Below are 21,358 nucleotides of genomic sequence, written 5' to 3'. Positions count from 1 at the left end.
TGACATTTCAACACCGGCAAGCTGTAGTTTTAACACAGTCTAACTTGAAGTTCAACACATGGCTTTCAAATTTCATTTTGTATGCACAGCCTATATAATTCCTCAACAACCTGAGAGAATATAATAAATATACATCATCATATATAGCATTAAATAAATGTTCTTTCCTGTTAAGAAGTCTCACATCGGTTACAAGATGACCTAAATATGAGTTTATAAAGTAGAGACAATCCTCACCTTATAAGTTGATTTTGTAAGGATGAGTTAGACTCAACACCCAATTCTAAGATGGTATTAGAGTCTCTTCACGATTTGTTGGGTCACCTGTTATCAAGTTCTCGCTATCGGGTCATCCATCGTTTATATCCACGCACCAAACCCAATAATGTTGGGTGTGAAGAGGTGTGTTAATAGTAGTTTTTTTACATATGATAGTACCAATCATGATATTGAAGGATGGGACCTTTTCTCGAACAACCCTGTATGTCGACATACAAGCATTCTTTTCGATCTCGTACCCAGCAAGAAAACTAATGCGCGAACGTGCAGCTCGATCCCTTGCTTGTTCAAGTTTGACTATGAATTGACTTAACTTTTATATGCAAATTGTGCAATATTGATTTAATGGTTTTTTCAGTCGTCTTTAATTGTGTTGTTTTAGTGACTAATTTTACAACATTAGGGTCAACTTGTGATATTAATGTTTATCATATTTGGACAATCATAAACGAATTGTGATGTGGCTTGCATTTTGAATTGATTAGGAATGGAGAAAGTGTAGAGCCATTATTAGCTTGACCTTTTAATGTATATTGTATACACAAAAAGGTATGGAATTTTAATCTTAAAAACTTAAAACTGAATGAAAGAGTAAAGTTCTATTTGTCAAATATTTGATTAACTTATCTATTTTAAAGTCGACATTCAATTTATGAAAATGGATCACCTTTAACTCAATGTCTACTTTTTTTCTTTTACTCGATTAAAACACTTCCCCTCAAACAGGTCCAAATTATCTCTCGAAGTCGAAGCAATACTGCGGGTTCCATGTCCATTCGTAAAATAAACACGGTTCAATTTTCAACCTATGCACACTCCATAGCCACGTCGAAACCTTTATCTCTTCCACAATGGAATTGGAATCCTTTGATACATTGTTGAAAATTTTAGCATTTCTCGCCTTCCAAATAGCCCATAAGGTTGTATGACACACAAGTAAGAACCCCTTCCTAATCTTTTTATTTGTCACCACACCAGAAAAACTTTCAAACAGGATGAAAAGATCCGTTGGTATTACAAAGTCCACTCACAACCATCTAAAAATTGCCTTCCAAATATGTTGAACAACATCACAGTGGAGCAGCAAATGTGCAGGGGTCTCTACTCTCTAGTCTAGAGCATTGTTACAACCAACACAATCTTGAGAATCCATATGCCGAAGAACTCTCCGCACAAGCAAATTGTTCCTTGTAGAAATGTGATTGTATAATAGTTGCCAAGAGAATGTGATAACCTTAGACACGATTGTGTAAAAATTTACTCAATGTGTACTGCCATCAAAGAATAATGGTTGAGATTACGACAAAACAATCTGCATGAAAGAATTCACAATAGAGGATCCAAATCCTAGAATTATATATACTTGTGTGTTTCTTTGACAAGAATGAATTTCTTAATTGAAAAAACTAAATATTAACTTATTTTTTGTCATTTTAATAAATAAGCTATTTTTTAATAGAGTAAAAAAGAGCTGATACTAATGATCCCAAGAGACTAAACCTATGTAAAGATCAATCCAAAACTGGATTACAGGCCGGTGAGAGCAAAATCATAATTTTGTCATTAATATATTAAAGCAGATCATTGTATTAATTAAAAAAAATGTTAATGAGACTACTCATACTACTCTTGTGAGAGTAAATCATATTTGCAGCTGGTTTTGAAATTCCTATCCACATTTTAACATGTATCCAAATCACACCTTTTGGTAAAATATAGAAAAAGAGCAAATAATTATTTGTCACATTGCTTAAGCTTTTGGTACAATTATAATAATTTTGGTGCTTGAAATCCTTTTTCTATAATGCTGTGTTAAAAGTTAAAACTTAAAAGAAAAAACTTGCTATACACCAAGTTAATACTCTAGTTTTGTGCAGTCAGTCATCATGTTTGTGTAAATGAAAACATTTATATAAGTTTAATCGATTATTCTAAGTCTCTAGCAGCAAAACAAAACAAAACAAAACAAATCGATTATGTCCAAGTTCCAACTCACAAATAGGACAAAGATTCATCAATTATATGTGTCTCTACCTTTATAATTTCTTGGCAGGCCATTTTCATTTATGAAATCTAAATTCAACTAAATAACATAAGTTTAAACGATCATCAGTTCATCATTCATGACCCATTGCTTTCCAAATTGGTCAAGAAAAAAATATCTGTATCTTGCTAGCTTATTATACAATCTGTACAAATTTTGAAGCCAAAACAAAAACTTGCTCAGAAATTAAAAAATAATAAAATAAACATGATAAAATTATAAGTGTGGCAATACAAGCTTGCCATTCAAACATGTCCGACATGTGTTGGTGTCTAACACTAAATAAACACTTGTAAACTAAGTTACATTCGATGACTTTGGTGTTTATGTGTCAGTGTCGTGTTACCTATGACGGTCCAATAGACTACAACCCAACAAACGGTCAATTTTGAGGGCGGGCAGAGTCAACAGCTGATGATGGCATGATAGGAGCAGCAGCAGAAGTTCCTTCATCGTCGCTAGTATTGACTTTTGGCTTTGGTGATCTAAACGACAATGCTCTAGCTAAAAACGACGGTGCTCTAGTAAAAACCCACCGGTCTGATTTAAAACTCCTAGTCCGGTCCACCCATCTTGAACTTTTTCCTCTACTACTTCCTTCCCCTCCGGTTCGGTAACCCTGTCTCAAACTACTTTCACCAGGTAAAGTAATTAAACTACTCGCCCGTTGTAACTGCCGGTTCATTATCTGTTTCCTTACTTTAAAAGGAAGTTTCAAAGTAAACCGGTCCGTGTTTTCACCCGGTTGGATTAATGAATGGCCGGTCGAATGCGAACGTGGAAAACGACGCGTCCGGTTCGATTGAGATCCACGCGTACGGTTCCGGTTCAGCGTTTTATCCAACGAAATCACTTCAGGAACAACAAGTAAGACCGGGTCAGGAGCAGCGACGTTGTTAATTACTTCTTCCGTCGGTGTTTGAACGGCGTCGTTTTGAGCTTCAACGTCTTGTGTTTGTAACTCGCTGTTTGACTCAGGAACGCCGTGAACTGAGTCACCGGGTTGTGGAACGAGATTAGCACGACAAACGGGACAAGTTGTATGAGAAGATAACCACTCATCGATGCACTCAGGGTGAAAAACGTGATCACACTTTGGAATCAAACGCAGCGTTTCGGTGTCTTCGAATTCCATTAAACAAACGGCACACTCTAGAACTTCTTTTCCGATCTTGTGGATCTTGACTTCGGAGTATTCAAGAATCGGGAAAGTATCGATTACTGATGCATCGAGTCCACGCGCTGCTCTACGAGCGTTGGTGATGGGAAGAACGAGGTTGGAGGAAGGTGTATCGGAGCAACGACGGATGTAGATGGAGAAAAAGCCCATGAGGAAAAGAGCTGCAACTAAAATAACTATGATTATAGCGAAGGAAGGGTTGAATTGGTTGAAATTTGCATTGAAGTCGTTATTGGTCGTGTTGTTCCGGGCTTGGGCTTGGGCTTTTGTGGCGGAGAGAAGAAGAAGGATACATGGTAGTATGAGCAGGATGAATAGCTGGTTTGTTTTCATCTTGATTCTTTTTTTATTATTATTTGATGAAATGAATGAATGAATGAAAACAAAGAGTGTGAAGGAGAGAAGAGAAATGAATGAAGAGAGGGTTTTTTAAATGAAATTGTGAAAAGAGTGTGTGAATGGGACTGTGCGTGCGTACGTAGGGTATCTATCAAGATTCGGGATTCGACCAACTTGGCTTTGGTGGTCTTAGTGTCATGAAATGGTCATAGATGGTGTGCCCATCTTCTTCTTTGTTTAATGGAGAAATAGTATTTCTGTGTATTTATTTATGTCTGCAAAGCTAAAATATTCTTTTAAAAATATTAACAAACTGAAAATTCATACATACAATATGAGGAATTGCATCCTCTCCCCGGCCACTCCACTGATTGGTCTTGCTTGATCTCACCTATTGATTTTTATTAAATGTTCATTATTGGCTCAATAATGTTAATCCCTCTGTGTGGTTGTTTTTAGTTTTGAGGTTTTTGTGCTTGGTTGCGGCGGTTTCGATAATGTCGCCCTCGTGGACTCGTGGTGGTGGTTTTTAGTGATTGGTGTTTTGGTTGCTGTTGTTAGATTCAGAGATACAAAATAGAGAAGCTAACAATGGAGGCTACTAGGGTTTCATAATATTACAATGAGATTGCCTAATTGCATAGTCTTACAATAAGAATATATACTAGGAAAATAGGTAAATTGAAAAGTCTAAATTACCCTTACTACTAACTAATAATAACTACTCTATATTATCTAACATCTCCCCGCAAACTCACAATGTCTTTACACAACATAAAGCATTGAGAGTTTGTCATACAAAATTAAAACCCAAAATAGAAGAAATAAAACCAAAACAACTAAAATTGTAATCAGCAGAAAGCAGCAACTAGCAACCAAAAGCGAGAACCATCCGAGAGAGAAGTAGCAGCCAAAGAGAGAAACCATCATCCAAACAGAAGGAGAAATCATCAGAGATAAGCATCAAAATAGAAGAGAAGTCAATAGAGAGAAGCATCCAAAATGAGTAATCATTGTAGAGAAGCATCAGCCAAACCGAAGAAGAGAACCATCAAAAGGAAGAACCAAACTAAACAGAAAGATCATCCAATAGAGAGAGAACCAACCAAATAGAAGAACAAACAGAGAGGAGCAATCCAACAAAAGAGAAATCATCAGAGAGAAGCATCCAAATAGAACATCAGAGAGAGATAGGAGAATCAAATCAAACCAATCGAACATTCAATTAATCCAATTCAGTCCAAGCTAACCAAATTCAAACCAATCCAACAAACAGAATAATCAGTCAATAGAAAGAGAAGCAACCAAAATAGAAGAACAATCAGACATAAGACAATCAGTAGGGAGAGAAGCAACCAGACATAAGAAAATCAGTAGGGAGAAGCAATCAGACAGAATTCAAACAAAAGCATCATCAATGAGAAGCAATCGAAGAAATCATTAGAAAAGAGACCATCAGACATGAGAAACTATCAGAGAGAAGCAATCAAACAGAAGAATTGACAGAGAGAAGTGCAATGCAATCAATTAGAAGAAACAACAGAGAGAGACAATCCAAGATAAGAACCAAATAGAGATAGAACCAAATAAACAGAAGAAGCTAATGAGGGAGGATACCAATCAAACTAAGAAGAATCAAAAGGGAGAGAAGCAAATCAATCAGAAAGAGACCAATAGAAAGACAATCAATCAGAAGAAATCAAATTGTGAGCATTCACTCACCAAACAACCAAATCGTGAGTATTAAACCCACCAAACAAATAAATTGTGAGCACTAAACCCACCAAACAAACAAATTCAAATGAAATTAAAACATAACCAACTCTACAATAATACTTGCAACAAACCGAAATTGCACCTAGAAATCACAACATTTCAACTCAAAAGCCAACTAAACTGTATCAAAACAAAGAACTTATACATCATGGAAAAACCAAAGAACCCCAGCAACATCGAATCAACTAAATCACCCCATCAAACTTATTAAGTCTTCTCCACTTAATGTTTAAGGAACTTGGAATACCATAGTGAGGCGGCCAGTGGGTTTCATTGAACTAAAATCCAAAACCAAGGAATAACAATGCAATTATCCAAACCATAAACTCCCAAGAAGAGAACCGCTAATATTACCGCCAAGCATAGACAAAGTAACAAGCTTCCAAAATTCCAATATTTTTCCTATCCCACAACCCAATACTTTCCTTTCCCACCACCGAACCATTGACTCTCCCTCTTACCTTCAACCACAACACTACCAATCAAATACTCCCACCAAAACAAATTCATTGAAACTAAATATAGATAAGGAACACACCTTCACAAATCTCGTTCTTCAAGCACGCGACGAGGAAGATTTGGATGTACAAAAATTGGTCGTCCAAATCAGAAACCAACAATCAACAAAAAATCTAACCACGAGAACCAAACCACAACCAATAGAATCAATTATAAGAAAACAAGGCAAACATTTTCCCAAACTCCTGGGAACTCGACAGCGGAAGCCACAAGTTGTCTAAGGAGGATCAAACCAAGCTCTTGATGCCATGTTAGATTCAGAGATACAAAATAGAGAAGCTAACAATGGAGGCTACTAGGGTTTCATAATATTACAATGAGATTGCCTAATTGCATAGTCTTACAATAAGAATATATACTAGGAAAATAGGTAAATTGAAAAGTCTAAATTACCCTTACTACTAACTAATAATAACTACTCTATATTATCTAACAGCTGTCACGTGCAGTTGGTTCGCTGACCTTTACTGAGCTGGTGGCGATTGATTTTACTCGGGTCGCGTCAGTTTTTTTCTCACGGAACTATTTATTAGATTCTGATGGGTGAAGCGCTTTTGCTTCAGCTTTATGGATCGGGTTGGTAACTTTTCTGGGGGGCTCGGAAGTGTTTGATTTGGTGTTTATTTTCGGTGTTCCGTCTATATACGACATCTATGTTATGTAGCTACTTTTTTACCTGTCTTTGTTCGTCTTATGCAAAGAACTGTTATTAATATATTTTGCTGTAAAAAAAAAATCAACTATTTAATATTATTGATGGATGGTTCACGTCATTGGAGAGGAAATGTATTACCATAATCATAAGTAAATTGATGAAATGACAAACCATTAAAAATTCATACATACAGAATAAAGAGAATTCAATGTACCAAAAAAAAAACAGAGAATTCAAACTCTGATCATAATTCATAACGTCCGAACTAATAATTTCATCATGCAAAAATTTCATACTAACAAATTAAATTCTAACTAATCATTATGTTAAATTAGAAAAGACTTGTATTGTTTAAATAATCTTTGTTATGGTGTGATAGCTTAGGGGCCTTCCGTAGAATATAGTGAAATATTTTGGTTTATGTTCTTTTCAATTAATTAAATTTCATATTCTGCTTGCGCGGTAGTATTCAAACATTTAACTAATTGATTGAATTTAGTCAAAAAAAAAAAATATTAACTAATTGATTGGATGGTTGTTGAAATCTAGTTGAATATTAAATGTTCAAGAGAACTCTGAATTTTATTTAAAATAATTAAATAATTTTTGAAATTTAGAAAAATATATATTTAAGATAATTTTTCTTGAAAGGAATTTATTTAAGATAATTAAATGTGAATAAAGACAAATAATTATATTTCAAATAATTTTCATCTGATTTTTTGGACAAAAATTTTTAATTGGATTTTATTTATTTTTCTCAGCTGAATTTTAAATTATTACATTTATTTTCTTAGAAATTGAGGTTCAGAAAAAAAAAATTATAGTAATTACAGTATAATAGAATTTATTAAAAGAAAATGCTAAACAGTTCTCTCGGGTACTGGTTAAGGATAGTAATTAATATGGAAGTTTTATCTTGAAACTTGTGCAATTGATACCTTAAAAACATATACGCCCTCTGTTAGGGTTTGCAGACCAGAAACCCAGCCGCCGACACCCCCTCCTTCATCTCCCTCACTAACCAACCACCATCCCACCGTTCACCCTTGCACCTCAACCGCCGTCTCTCCCAACCGTTCCTTTCACTCCAAAAAGTCGCGGTGTAGCCCTATCAAGCGGTGGTGCGATCAATTCTTTGGATTCGCGATGCCACCTTCCTTCTACCCCTCAGGGGTTGTTTCTGGCCGACGATGGCGGTTCAGGTTTGGTCTGCCGTCGTTGATTCAATGTGAGTGTCCTCTTGCATCATCGTTTGGTCTCACGAGGAGATTAGATTTTCTTGTGAGATTGTTGAGTTGTTATTTCAGGTTCTGTGAGTGATCCATAGAAACAAAAATGTTAATGCGCCGACAGCGGTGGGAATACTTCATTGTGGGTTTCGCTGCATCACACCTTTTGACAGTGGTTTTCACGTTTAATTTTGTTCATTGTTATACTGGACTTGGAAAGAGGCCGCCTCCGTTGTCGTTCTGCTGATACATGGGATTACAGATCGTTTCTGTGTTGACAGTTGATTCATACCTCTGTATGTTGTTTTGGTGAAAGCTACCGGTGCGCTAGACTCATCAAGACCCAATGTCGGCCTGATTTGCTCGAAAGAGCGTTAGGTACGTAGATGCTCCGTGTTGACGGTAGTAGTCGATGGTGTCTTTGGTAAGTCCTATCGCGGAATTCAGCTCCATTGACTGACCATCGCTCGATCTGGCTGTCAATTGACTCTGGGTTGCTTTAACAAGTCTTGTTTTGTCGACGATTGTTACATAGGTCTCACTTTGACTGGTTATCTCAATATTTGTATCATTCCATGATTTCAAAAATTTTGCTTGAAAAAGCCATCATCGTTTACTGCTTGGTGCAGGGAGTAGTGGGTACGTGGAACGTTCCGTGTTGACGGTCGGTTCATTCGTCTTAAGTTATTAGGGACTTCTATTCGGTCTTTTAGGTTTAAATAGGAGTTTGAATGCTTCATTGTTCTACATTTATTTCTTTAGGGTAAGGCCTAGTCCCCCTTGTGATTATCTTATTTTTCTTTTTTAATCATAATACGAGCTACAAGTGGAGGACGTGGAATGATAGGGGAGATCTATCCCTACCTTGATATCTGGATACTCTTAATTTTAAAAAAAAAACCTTAAAAACATAAAAAGTTTTTTTTTTAGCATTAACTTTATCCATAATTTCCTTTTTTAGCATGTTTAATAAGTGTCCCGGAAGTTCTGTTTAGCACGAGCCTTTATTAAATTATGCTTTTATTTAAGTATACTTGACCTATCATTATTTCTTGCCGCCAAAGAGAATAATTAATTAACATTCGTTTAAATTTTTTTGAAGAACAACATTCGTTTAACTTATGTAATCAATGAAGTAGAAACGGTTAAACTAAATTTATTTTAAATATAAATCTATAGTTCCGTTTTAGATCAACCATTTTAAATAACAGAATAATCAAAATTGACTTTTTTCCATAATATGATATTGATACGTTTTATTTATTTTTTTCTTCTTTTTTTGGTGATTGAGACCTTTCATATTTTTTTATAAATACACTTTATATATAGTGAATTCAAATACACGCTGAAAAATTCAACAATTTCATCATCAAGCGCGTGTCACAAAAATTCTATAAAAGCATGAAAAGTTTAGGAAAAAAGTAACTACATAATTTATTTATTCACCGCTTACATGAGAAATTATTAGTGTCATCAAATTCACCTAAACTAGTAGGTTGAAATTTGAATGTTACTGTAATTAAAAATTGTAACATGCAATAGTTCTTTTTTTTTTTTTTCGGCTTTTTACCACCGGTTGAATCTGGTTCGGGGGTCAGTTCTGGCATCAAGTGGTTCCAGTCCCCTCCCGATCGTAGTTGTGGGGGATCGAATCGCGGTCCTCCCTACCAAGTTCAGCACCAATCACTACTGAACCAACTAACAATTGGTAACATGCAATAGTTCTTTAATCCTAGTCGTTTTCAAGATAATATTATCAACTTTTACTTTAGACACGAGAGCACAAGATGCACATGCATCTTTAAAATAAAGTAATTAATAAATAAATTAATTTTATTTCCGGTGGCTACAAATTAAAAAATTGTTGAGCTATATATACACTTCCAAGGGTAATGGTTGGAAAGCAATTCTTGCCAATAAAGCAGGTAGAATTTAATGCTTATGACACTGATCTCTTTCTTCATACTCAATAGTCAAATTAATACTGGTTTGGTTTGTGTATAAAATCATTCATATAACGTGTTAAGAATTTAGAAGCCCTTCTAGAAATACATATACATGATTTCTTTTTTTGACTTAATTAAGTATACGACTTCTTGGGTATGAATGTATGATTATTATAATAATTCCCGAACTATGATTTCAATTGCGTATCACAATAACTATCCTATATATTATTGCCTGTTTAAAAAAAAAATCCTATATTATACTACTAATTTCTACAGCAAATAAATAGTGTATTTGAATTGCCTTATTTTTTATCTTATCCAAAACAAATTATACAAATATATAGGTTTTTATATATTATTTATAAGTGTATTAAGGTATTTTACGAAATAATAATTTATGAAGATACAATTTTTACTAGTAAGAACTTATAAATTAACTTAAGTCAAAAAATACAAAAACTTATAGATTAACTTAAAAATTTATTTATTTGTATAAAATATTTTTTATGAGCTTAAAAAAAAGTTAATATGCGTAAAAAAAAAAGTTAATACAAACGGGCGCTAAATAGACTTTGAAATCAACTTTTCATTTTAAGGTTAAAATTAATATTTTTAAACAAAATAATTATTTAAAGAATATTAAATAAACACTACTAAAATAATAAAAGCGATTTTTCATTTAAAAAATTCCAAACAAATGTACCTTTGCTTTATTTTTACTATTTTTTGGTCAAGATGTAGTAAATATTTTTGAACCATTTCTCAAATTTGTGCATCACTTAGGCTCGATTTACTTTTGTCATCCTACTAACTTCACGCGTTCTATGTCTTTACTATTTTACTTTTCCGCTAGTTAAGTAGCGGATGCTATAAAAATGATAAATTTTTGAAAAATGTTATCCGCTACTTAAGTAGCGGACGTTATAAAAAAAACAAATCCGGTAGGGTGTTCCTCTACTTAAGTAGCGGACAAGGGTAATTTTATAATTTTGTAAGGCACGTGAGAAAATGAGTAGGGTGATAAAAGAAAATCTCAAACTCCTAATAAGAATTGGGCCTTGGACGGTGACCAACTTTTTATAAGGTTCTCTAGTTAAAGTGCAAACTGAGTTCACACTCTAATTAGAAAATTGTGTTTGAGTTTGCACTCTACGTAACGAACTATGTTTGAGTTCGCTCTCAAAGTAGCAAGCTGTATTTTTCCTTTAATATTTTCATGTGTGAAGGGTGTAGACGTTGGATAAAAAAATTGTCGCTCACTACGTAGGATGTGAAGTGAGTTCATTACCTAAGATAGGGTGGAGAGGGTAATTTAATCATTTTAGGAAGCTTGACAAGAAGAACTCTCTCATTTTTAACATTAATTCCTAGCTTTTTTTCTAATTAAAACTTTGAGCCATTTTAGGTTCCTAATATGAATTGAGCCATTAATTTCTTTTGGTGTTTTGCCTTTATCTTTGTTCTTCACTCCTCCTCTGGTTTTTATTTTTTCAGGTGGTGGACACAATGAACTTGAGGCTGGATAAGCAAGTTCAAACACTTTACTCTTCAATGCTCTTTTACCAATAATATCAAGTGACCGAAATTGAGTCCATATTGCCTCCATTGCATTACTCATGTCCAACTCATATCCATCCTCTGTGTCATCCTCCAATGGTTCTTCCATAGTTAATTTCTTCCAGTGACCGTGAACTGAATCTAACGGTATCGGTACACCGCTGGTTGTATATCCACTCAATTCACAAGCACAAGGCAACTCACATGTTGACCTAAGTTTGCAACCACACAAGTTTTTATCTGTTCCAACAATGTCAATTCTCTTCATCTCATCAGAAATTAGTGTCATATCATAGCGGCCCTGGAGACAAAGTTTCTCAAATATTGAAAAAATGGACTGCTGTGTGTCTTTTCTGCATAGTAAAAACTCTTTTGAAAAGACTTCTTAATTTTGTCAACTTCTAGTATTATGTTGTTATTCATGCCTTCCAAACACTTGCATAAGTCTCCTTTGTTGTGTTCCAACATTTGCTTCAGTTTCCAATGTGCAGACTCAACTCTAAATATCAAATTGCAAACAATAGTCAATTAAACACCAAAAAAAGAAAAATATAATTACAATTTTAAAATAAAAAAATTATACCTATTAGTCGTTGTGTTTCCTAAATGCATCACTCGATTGGTCCATGCTTCAACAAATTGTTCTTTGTGAGGGGCCAACCAGGTGTTATTGACATATTCGACAAACTTGCTTGAATTAACACATGCTTGCTGAAACGCATTCAACCGCTGCTGATACTCCACCTCATCCGGACTTTCAACAACATCTCTCCACAAATTTTTCACCTTCTGTCGCATATCCTTAGGTATATGCACGGTGCATCTCGCATTCACATTTTTGATTATGTGCCACGTACAAAGCATATTAGTAGTATGTGGAAATATATCTTTAATTGCATTCATCAAAGCAAACTCCCTATCAGTCAAAATTACTCTAGGAAATATATCTTGCTTAGTAATCAATTCCTTCAACTTACCTAACGCCCAATGATAATTGTCCGTCTTCTCAGATTCCATGTAAGCAAATCCAATAGCAAATGTCATGTTAGTTGACGTTATGCCAATAATTTCAAGCAGTGGCTGTCTATATTTATTAGTTTTGTATGTGCAGTCCATAACCAAAACAATGGGAAACAAGTTCAACAACTTGATTGAATCTGGATGCGCCCAAAAAATATCACTCAAAACATCGGAGCCATCATCTTTTCTTCTATTCCAGCTGACATATTTTGCATCATCTAACAACTGCAGCAAGTGTTGCAGATCTGTTCTGGAGCCTCTTTCTTGTATTTGCATCATGTGTCTTTTCCTATATACAAGTGTGGCATCAACAACAGACTGTGGATTTTGATCTTTCAAATCTAAAACAATGTGTCTTGGTGCTACTTTACGCTTTGTCAAATCTTGAACACGTTTGTTTTCATCAGCGGTTAAACGTGTCTTGCGAGGATGACCATGATATTTGTCAGGTAGCCCGTGGTTGTGAACTCCATGAATAACCTGAACTTTCCATCCTGAACCATCTGTTGAAGGTGCAGCTCTAATTTTAAATGGACAGTTACACTTTTTCGATGCAGTTGTCGTGGAACTTTCTGAAGAGTCATACTTTCCACCTTTGTCACAACCCAAAATCAACTTGTCATTTCTTCCTCTTATTCCGTTCTTTTTATCCGACCGAGTAATGATAATACCGACTTTATTGGCATCTCCAACATCTCGAGCCCATTTGACAACATCATCTGGGGTAGCAAATTTTTGATGAGTTGTAAAAACATCCGTAGTATCTACCAATATTTGACTTGTATCGCCGAGATAAGCCATATCTGTTTAAAAATAAAAAAACAAATTAAAATTAAAAAAATTATAATAACATACCAGTACACTTATTACATACCGGAACACTTTAAAAAAGTGTACCGATATGTATAACGATTACCGAAGACAATATAGCATACCGGAACACTTTTTAAAAAGTGTACCGGTAGAATTTACATACCGGTACACTTTTTAAAAAGTATACCGGTAACATAAACATACTGGAAAACTTTTTAAAACGTGTACCGGTAATATTAACATACTGGAACACTTTTAAAAAAGTGTACCGGTAAAGTTAACTTACCGGTAACGATAAATACTTACCGGAACAGTTTTTTGGGAGGATGAAAATTCTACCGGAACAGTATAATACGACAAATTTTTTTAAAAAAATATATTAATTTTTAATAAGGGTGTATTGGGTATTTTTAGAAAAATGTTGGGGTAGAAAAAAAAAATTCTGAATTAATATATAATATTAGGGTTATGTAAAAGTTGAATTCACTTCACGGCTAGCAAAAAACACATCACAATTTCAAAACACAATTTCACTCGATCAAAACATCAAAAAATTTCAATTGAGATTTCTTCTCCCTCACTCTATCAAGTTTCTGAAGAACAACAACGAAAATGTCTGAAGAACAACAACATAACAAAGAATCTCCTCCTCCGAAGAAAACCAGGGAGTTCATTACACTCTCTCTGTACGAAAACAAACTATTAGTCAAGGCGGTGTCGGATTATGGTGCAAAATGGACTCAAATTCTCAAAGAAATTCCTAGATTTCAAAAGAATGGGTTAACCGCTTCTTCTTGTCGATAAGTTTTTGTTCAGAATCTTTGATTAGGGGTTTCTAATTTCAGATGTCTATAATGATTTTAAACTACTTGTTCCATCAAAGATGCAATTTCTTATTTTTTCTTTAGAATTGTGGGTTTTCCCTTTCTTGCATGTGTGTGTTAATCCAGTGCTGTTTGAGCAATTGAGGTGAAAATTAGTGGAAAAATTTGTTAGTTTACCAGTGCTGTTTATTTCTGTAGCAACATTGTCCTATTTTTGTTAGGTATACCCTACTCTATTTCTTCTTTGGTCTGTGTGTGCCTTTACTAAAATGTTGCAATATTCCAATTGACAAGCTTAGATATTATTCATATTCCGATTGATACCGTGCTGTTTATATTTCAATATTCCAAATAATTGAGTTTCTTAAGATGGTATAAGCTATTAGATGGGTTGATCGTGGTAGAAATGACTTGAGGTTGTATGTGTTAGATAATAAAATAATAGGTTATGTTATTGGGCCTCTTAGTTTAGAGTCCATTAGGTTTTATATATATATTCTCTAGTAACTCTTTTGTAATGTTAAGCTATTGGTATTCTATTGAAACCCTAGCAGTCTTTCTCTTTTCCTATTTGTGTATCTCTGATTCTAACATGGTATCGAGAGCATCGTTCGATCCACCTTGAACCACTCGTCACTTCCGCAGTTGAATTCCCAAAAGTTTGGGAATTATAGTTATATGTTTTTCGGGTCATGTGGTTCTGTTGAAATTGGTGAATATGGTTTTGGTCAATTCTATTTCGGTTTCATTGTTGTTTGGTATGGTACTTTTCTTTTACTGGCTTTTTCATTGGTATATGTTTCTTTGGTCAAAATTTGATTCATATGGTTGAATAACATAATTGAAAATTAGGAGCAAGTGTTGTTCTAATATATTGGTATGATGTGGGTACAGTGGCAAATTGTTTGCTGTTGATTTGGTTTCAATTTGATTGGTATGGCACGGAATTAAAAAAATAATAATAATTGGGTCTTGTGTTTAACTATACCTTCTTGCATCTGCGTTGGTAGCCTTCTCAATTCTCTTCAAGAAATTAGTTTGTTTGGAAAATTGTTGGTATTATGGCATTGGAATTTGGAAGGATTTCGGTGGGAATTTGGAAGGCTCTTGGTTACTGGATTAACAATGGTTGATATCTTATGATTAATTGCACTTCTTTTTGATTGCATTGTACTTGTCTCTGACTTCTTCATTGATTGCACTTCTCTCTGGCTTCTTTTGATTGCATCTTCTCCCTGATTTCTTCTGATTGTATTGCACTTCTCCCTATTGCACTTCTGATTGTATTGCACTTCTCCCCTATTGCACTTCTTCTGATTGCATTGCACTTCTCCCCCTATTGCACTTCTTCTGATTGCATTGCACTTCTCCCTATTGCACTTCTCCCTATTGCACTTCTGATTGCATTGCACTTCTCCCCCTATTGCACTTCTTCTGATTGCACTTCTCCCTCTATTGCACTTCTCTTCTGATTGCATTGCACTTCTCCCTATTGATTCTTATGATTAGTTTAGTTTGAATTTGTTCGATTGATCTGGTTTATGGTTAGCTTGGATTGCATTTGATTGGATGTTGGATTAATTTGATTTGGTTCTCCCCTCTTTGATGGTAAATTGCTGCGTTGATCGTGATCTTAATTTGGTTGATTTGTTGTCAGGGCTAATTTGTAACAAGCTTAAAGCTTAGTAAGCTTTAGCTTGAGGGGTGATGTTAGAAGTTTATTTTATTTGGTAGTTTATTTTATTTTCGTATTTTGTTTGACAAACTCATAATGCTTCTTGTTGATGCATAATGAGTTTGAGAGTAGGTGTTAGATAATAAAATAATAGGTTATGTTATTGGGCCTCTTAGTTTAGAGTCCATTAGGTTTTATATATATATTCTCTAGTAACTCTTTTGTAATGTTAAGCTATTGGTATTCTATTGAAACCCTAGCAGTCTTTCTCTTTTCCTATTTGTGTATCTCTGATTCTAACAGTATGCTGACAAAATCGATATTTAGATTGAATCCAATTGACAAGCTTTAACAAGTCCAAAATTTGTCACGAAAAGATTTACTAGAGGCAGTTGTTGAAATTGGAGCTGATTATGCACTACTTATTCTAGCTAACTTATTGATTATGCAAAAACAAGTTACTGATCATGCACTACCTAACTCCAAAATTGTGATAAATGACAAGTGTCATGACCGTCCTAACATAATTTTTAAATCAAACAAAATAAAATTTCTCTTTTCAGTCAATACTTTTATACCCCAAAAAATTTAATTTTGTTTTTGATAAAAACTTTGGTTCGTATAAATCGAAGTTTTTTCTAGTTCAAATTTAAGAAAAATTCGGTTAACAGAAACCGAATTTTGTTTTCAAGGCAAAAAAAATCGGTTCATAGCAACCGAAGTTTTTATTTAAGGACAAAAAAGTAAAATTCAGGGGGAAAGAACCATGAGAGGTCTAAAGTGAACTCATCATAATAAAAAGGAAAATAAAGTGAAGTGGGATGGCAGCCCAAAACTAAAGGAAGGGTGTGAAAAACAAAATTGGCAAAGCCAGCGCCCACCCGAGGCTCACCTACGTTGGTCAAAGTCCAAGAGGATAATCAGTTGTTTGGACTCTCAGAGCTTTTCAATTGAGGTGAGTAGTGAGGTGTTTTATAGGTTGAGAGATCAAAGTGGGGTGAGGTTTAGTGTGAGAAAATAAATCAATTATGATCCATCATGTGTATTGTGATTAACGATGCATGAGAAAATTGTTTTAAAAAAAATGCATGATAAAAATGGATTACATGAATTACATGAATAACAGGATTACATGAATAAAATGATTACATGAATAAAATATTGTATATTCATGTGACCCTTTGACTCATCAACCGTAGCAATGTAGTTTTGAAAAGTAGTTTTGGTTTTGCTACACTAATTTGGTTAGTTGAAGTTAATTGTATTCTAACATTTTGATAAACTTTAATAAAAAATATCAAGTTGACATAAGTAATATAAAAGACCAAATTAAAACTTTATCAACTTGAGGAATAATGTAGGAAAGTTCAAAAGGTGGATTTGGTATATATTTTTCAAAAGATGGCAATGCGGTATTTTTAGTTTCAAAAGGTGGCAATTTAAAAAAAAAAAAACAGTCTATGAAGTTAACACAAATAATATTAATTTTAGACGAACCACTTTTATTTTTGGGGTATGTATGCTTAGAAATGTTCGTTTAGATTTTTGGGAGGATGAAAATTCTACCGGAACAGTATAATACGACAATTTTTTTTTTTTAAAATATATTAGTTTTTAATAAGGGTATATTGGGTATTTTTAAAAAAATGTTGGGGTAGAATGAAGATTGTTGGGGTAGAAATTTTTTTTTCCTGATTTATATTAGGCGGAACTTTTAAAATCGTTGGTTATTCGTCACTTGTAATGTTCACACTTAAAAAACATTATAAAAAAAATTCTCTCAAAAAGATTTGCACTACCGTAAAATATTTTATGCTAAAATTTTTACTACCAAGAAATGTCTCCTAATAGATGGGGAGATATAGGGTACTGTTAAATTTAGAAGACAGAGAACAATGATCAACTTTTAACGCCTTCCCCTTTAAAACATTAATTCCTTTGTAATTTTTCTTTTTTTGGATTAATCCCTTTTTAAAGTTAATTTATGGAGATTTATTTTTTGTATTTAATCTTAATTTCAAAAATTATTTTCTGAAACATTTTATGTCACCTAGATCTAAATTAATGGAAAAGTGGGAAGTTATTAGAAAATAAATGAGGTGTTGATAGTAGCACCTACAATGTTAGCCCATCATATCTTGGGCTCATTTTGTGTTATCACAAAATACAAGACTAATAATTTTTCAATTTCCACTTCCCTGTTTTTTTTTTCTACTTCCTATTTTCCCATTTTTGTCCTTGTATAAAACTTTGAAACGCGTTTTTTGAAAGTTTTTCTTGTTCAAATTCGGAAAAAAATTCAGCAAACAGATTCCGACATTTTTTCCAAGGCAATTTTTTTTCGAAAAACACGTTCCAAAATATTTATTCCAGGACAAAAATCGAAAAACAGAGGTAGAAAAAAAAGACGGTGGAGAGAGAAATCTTCCAGGACTAATGTCAAAATTCTGCTTGGCCTTGGTGACAAACCCACAAGATGATTTAAAAAAAAAAAGACTATTGAGGATTATTCAACATGGACAACTTTGCACAACTAAGCATATGACAACAACTTCAGAGAGATCTAACACTATTAACAACTGCATGATTCCAACATTTTCAATTATAAAAATCTTAAATTATATATTTTGTCATGAAAATTTAAAATTTTATAAAATAAAAAATTATGATTTCTTTCAACAAGTATGGAGTTGGTGGATGTCACCCGAACAAAACTAATGGATTTGGCCGAATTAGTTTAAGTTAGACCCAAGTAAAAAACAAAGGGCCAAATATTGAAATTGGGCTGGATCATTTGATTAATCAGATCATTTGATCAATCGTGTCCGTTAATATCTTTGAAAGAAAGATTTTTCTTTGCCATCTTATTCATTTTCTCGTATGTCCTACGAATTTACAAAAATACATCTTTAACGGATACACCCAAAAACATCCTAATAGATTTTTTTTTATAACATCTTGCTACTTAATAGAGAACGACATTTTTCTAAAATTTCTCATTTTTATAACGTCCGCTACTTAAGTGGCAGAATGGTAAAAATGAAAAAGTGTAGAACGCACAAGAAGCAGGTAAAGCGGCAAAAGAAGATCTCTTTAAAAGAAGGTAAGTATAAATATATTTGTTAGTTCTCTTTTTCTTTTCTTTTTTTTTATAATATATTTGCTAGTTCTCTTTGAACTTTAAAATCTGTACTGTCTTGAATCGGAGCACCATTTTTTTATCCTAAATTAATGTTATAAAATAAAAGTTCATACACTTAAGTATGGACAGACGCGGTCCAACAAATTTAGAGGCATAGAGAAAATTTTATAATGAATTCTTAAAAAAAAAATGTTGTATATGCTTAGAAAATACATTAAATTTTGTTGGTATAAGACCTAGGGTATTAAAACTTAAAAGACATGAGACTACTCGACCAAATGTGTTACTCAAATGTTTGTAAATATATATATTCTGTCGTATTATATATTTATGAATAAAAAAAAAAAAATAGGTCCAAAATTTTGAATCTTAAAACCCTTACTTGGGTTGTTTAGTCTTTAGGCCAACCCTCAGTGTGAAAAAATATTGAAGAATCTCATACTGATCAAATCCAAATCCCCAAATATCATTATTCTCACGGGATGAGTTGATTCATTTTACTTAGTCAAAATATTGTAAACTAATTTAATTAGTATATCATGTCTATATATGATTATATGCAGCTTTGGTTTGATTTAAAGAATTTGAAACAATAATCTTTATCAATAGGAGGTATATAATCTCACTAAAATCCTGATTACAGTTAATATGTGAAGTGTCAACTGTCAACTTCATGTCTTCATTATGGGACCCGAAAAATAAACATAAAAACATGCATGAATGGACATCAATATCGAAAAAGCTTCATCTAGGCCTCTTTATTTAGCCTATGTAATTTGGAATTATGTCTACGTCTTAAAAGAAACAAAATCATCATCATATCATATATAATTTGGAGGTTGTCGTGATAATCGATAATACCCTTTTTATAATTTGAAAATATTTATTCATTAATTAATCAGAATAAGCCATGTAATGTACTAGTAGTATTAACTAATTTGTGTGTTTTACACATATATAATTTATGGAGAATGTTAACTTGTGTCCTTAAGGCACATATTAAGGAAGCAAAAATAGAAATTATTAAATGTTAATTTGTGCATTTTGACTTTTGAAACATTAAATTTCTTGTATCATTAAATGTTGAATTTCTATTTTGATATATTTTAACATATGCCCTTAGGGCACATGTTAACAAGACCCATAATTTATTCTTATTAATTGATGAATAAATACCTCTAAATATGAAAAGGTAGTTTAGAAAAACCTAATAATAAAAAATACCTAGAAATATGAAAAGGTAGTTGTTCTGGACTGGGCAAAAAACTGGCTCAATTACTCTTCTGCCCGGAATTTGGGGCAAAGCCCAACAAGGGGAGACCTCCCCGACACGTCAGCCTATGACGTGTCCTCCATGACATAACAGATATGCAACACATTAAACACGTACTCATCCATCCAGCCACGACTTCGTCAGAGAGCTTATCCATTACCTACTTATAGTGGAACGACTCCAACCAAGTTAGGGTGAATAACCGCCTCCCCTACGATACAATGACTATATTGGCAGTTGAGTCTATTGGGCTGATTATTTCGGCTCATTAGACCAACCTTTGGCTCAACGTCGGGGGCAACTATATAAGCTCTCCTATACAGGAGAGCCAGGTATTCAATTCATTCTACTCTTTACTCTCTCTCTCTACTTTCTAAGTATCTCTTGTACTCTTTACTGACTTAAGCATCGGAACACCTGCAGGTACAACTCTCCCTCCGGTGGACGAATTGCTCAACGGACCAGCCATCTCTATTCTAATCAACTGGTTAGATCAGTAGTATAATCAAAGTTTACTATTAGCACAAGTGTATAAATTATGTTTTTCAAACAGATAAAAGAAAACTCCATATCTCTAATTAAATATTTTTACCTATCTTCACTTAGCACAAGTGCACACCTCCTATTTTTTCGTATAATGATTTGTTAGAATACACACATTAATTTAATATTTATAGAATAACATTTTTGTAAGTTATAATTTTTTTAAGAAAGTAAGTTATAGTTAAAATGTTTACATTTTAAGATGCATGTTTTTAATACACGTCCACCATGAAGGTGTACTTTAATAATAAAAATTTGTTAAATACACTTTAAAAGATGTATGTTGATAAAGCACATCTTCATAAATACTAATTGGTGTGCATTATCCACCAGTACAAAAAATAGGTTAAAAATAAGGATAAATAATGTCTTTGGTTTTAGAAGCTCATATAAGTTTTCTACCAAAACAAAAAGGAAATGTACATAATTTAAGTTGGTCCTGTAGCTCAGTTGGTTAGAGCGTTGGTCTTATGAGCCGAAGGTCGCGGGTTCGAGCCCCGCCGGGACCAATCTTCTCAAGGATGGTGAATATGTTCAT

The 21,358-nt window shown here is 33.6% G+C and overlaps 2 protein-coding genes and 1 non-coding gene across 3 annotated transcripts; 1 reads left to right on the top strand and 2 right to left on the bottom strand.

Moving 5' to 3' along the window:
• Window positions 1-2,372: 2,372 nt before the first annotated feature.
• On the bottom strand, window positions 2,373-7,011 carry LOC123890886 (E3 ubiquitin-protein ligase ATL6-like). Its single transcript, XM_045940615.1, has one exon. The coding sequence runs from the start codon at window positions 3,834-3,836 to the stop codon at window positions 2,706-2,708; it is 1,131 nt and encodes a 376-aa protein (XP_045796571.1). The 5' UTR covers window positions 3,837-7,011; the 3' UTR covers window positions 2,373-2,705.
• A 4,322-nt stretch (window positions 7,012-11,333) lies between these two features.
• LOC123889018 (PKS-NRPS hybrid synthetase cheA-like) lies at window positions 11,334-13,351 on the bottom strand. Its single transcript, XM_045938190.1, has 3 exons — window positions 12,114-13,351; window positions 11,930-12,029; window positions 11,334-11,831 (listed from the first exon to the last, which is right to left on the bottom strand). Exons 1-3 carry the CDS (start codon window positions 13,349-13,351, stop codon window positions 11,334-11,336), a joined length of 1,836 nt encoding a protein of 611 aa, XP_045794146.1.
• Window positions 13,352-21,255: 7,904 nt separating this feature from the next.
• On the top strand, window positions 21,256-21,329 carry TRNAI-UAU. Its single transcript has one exon. It is a non-coding gene; the product is annotated as a tRNA-Ile (tRNA).
• Window positions 21,330-21,358: the final 29 nt, after the last annotated feature.

The sequence above is a fragment of the Trifolium pratense genome, linkage group LG6 (assembly GCF_020283565.1).
Source record: "Trifolium pratense cultivar HEN17-A07 linkage group LG6, ARS_RC_1.1, whole genome shotgun sequence".
NCBI classification, from domain to species: domain Eukaryota; kingdom Viridiplantae; phylum Streptophyta; class Magnoliopsida; order Fabales; family Fabaceae; genus Trifolium; species Trifolium pratense.
This window is presented reverse-complemented; position numbering and strand designations above follow the sequence as displayed.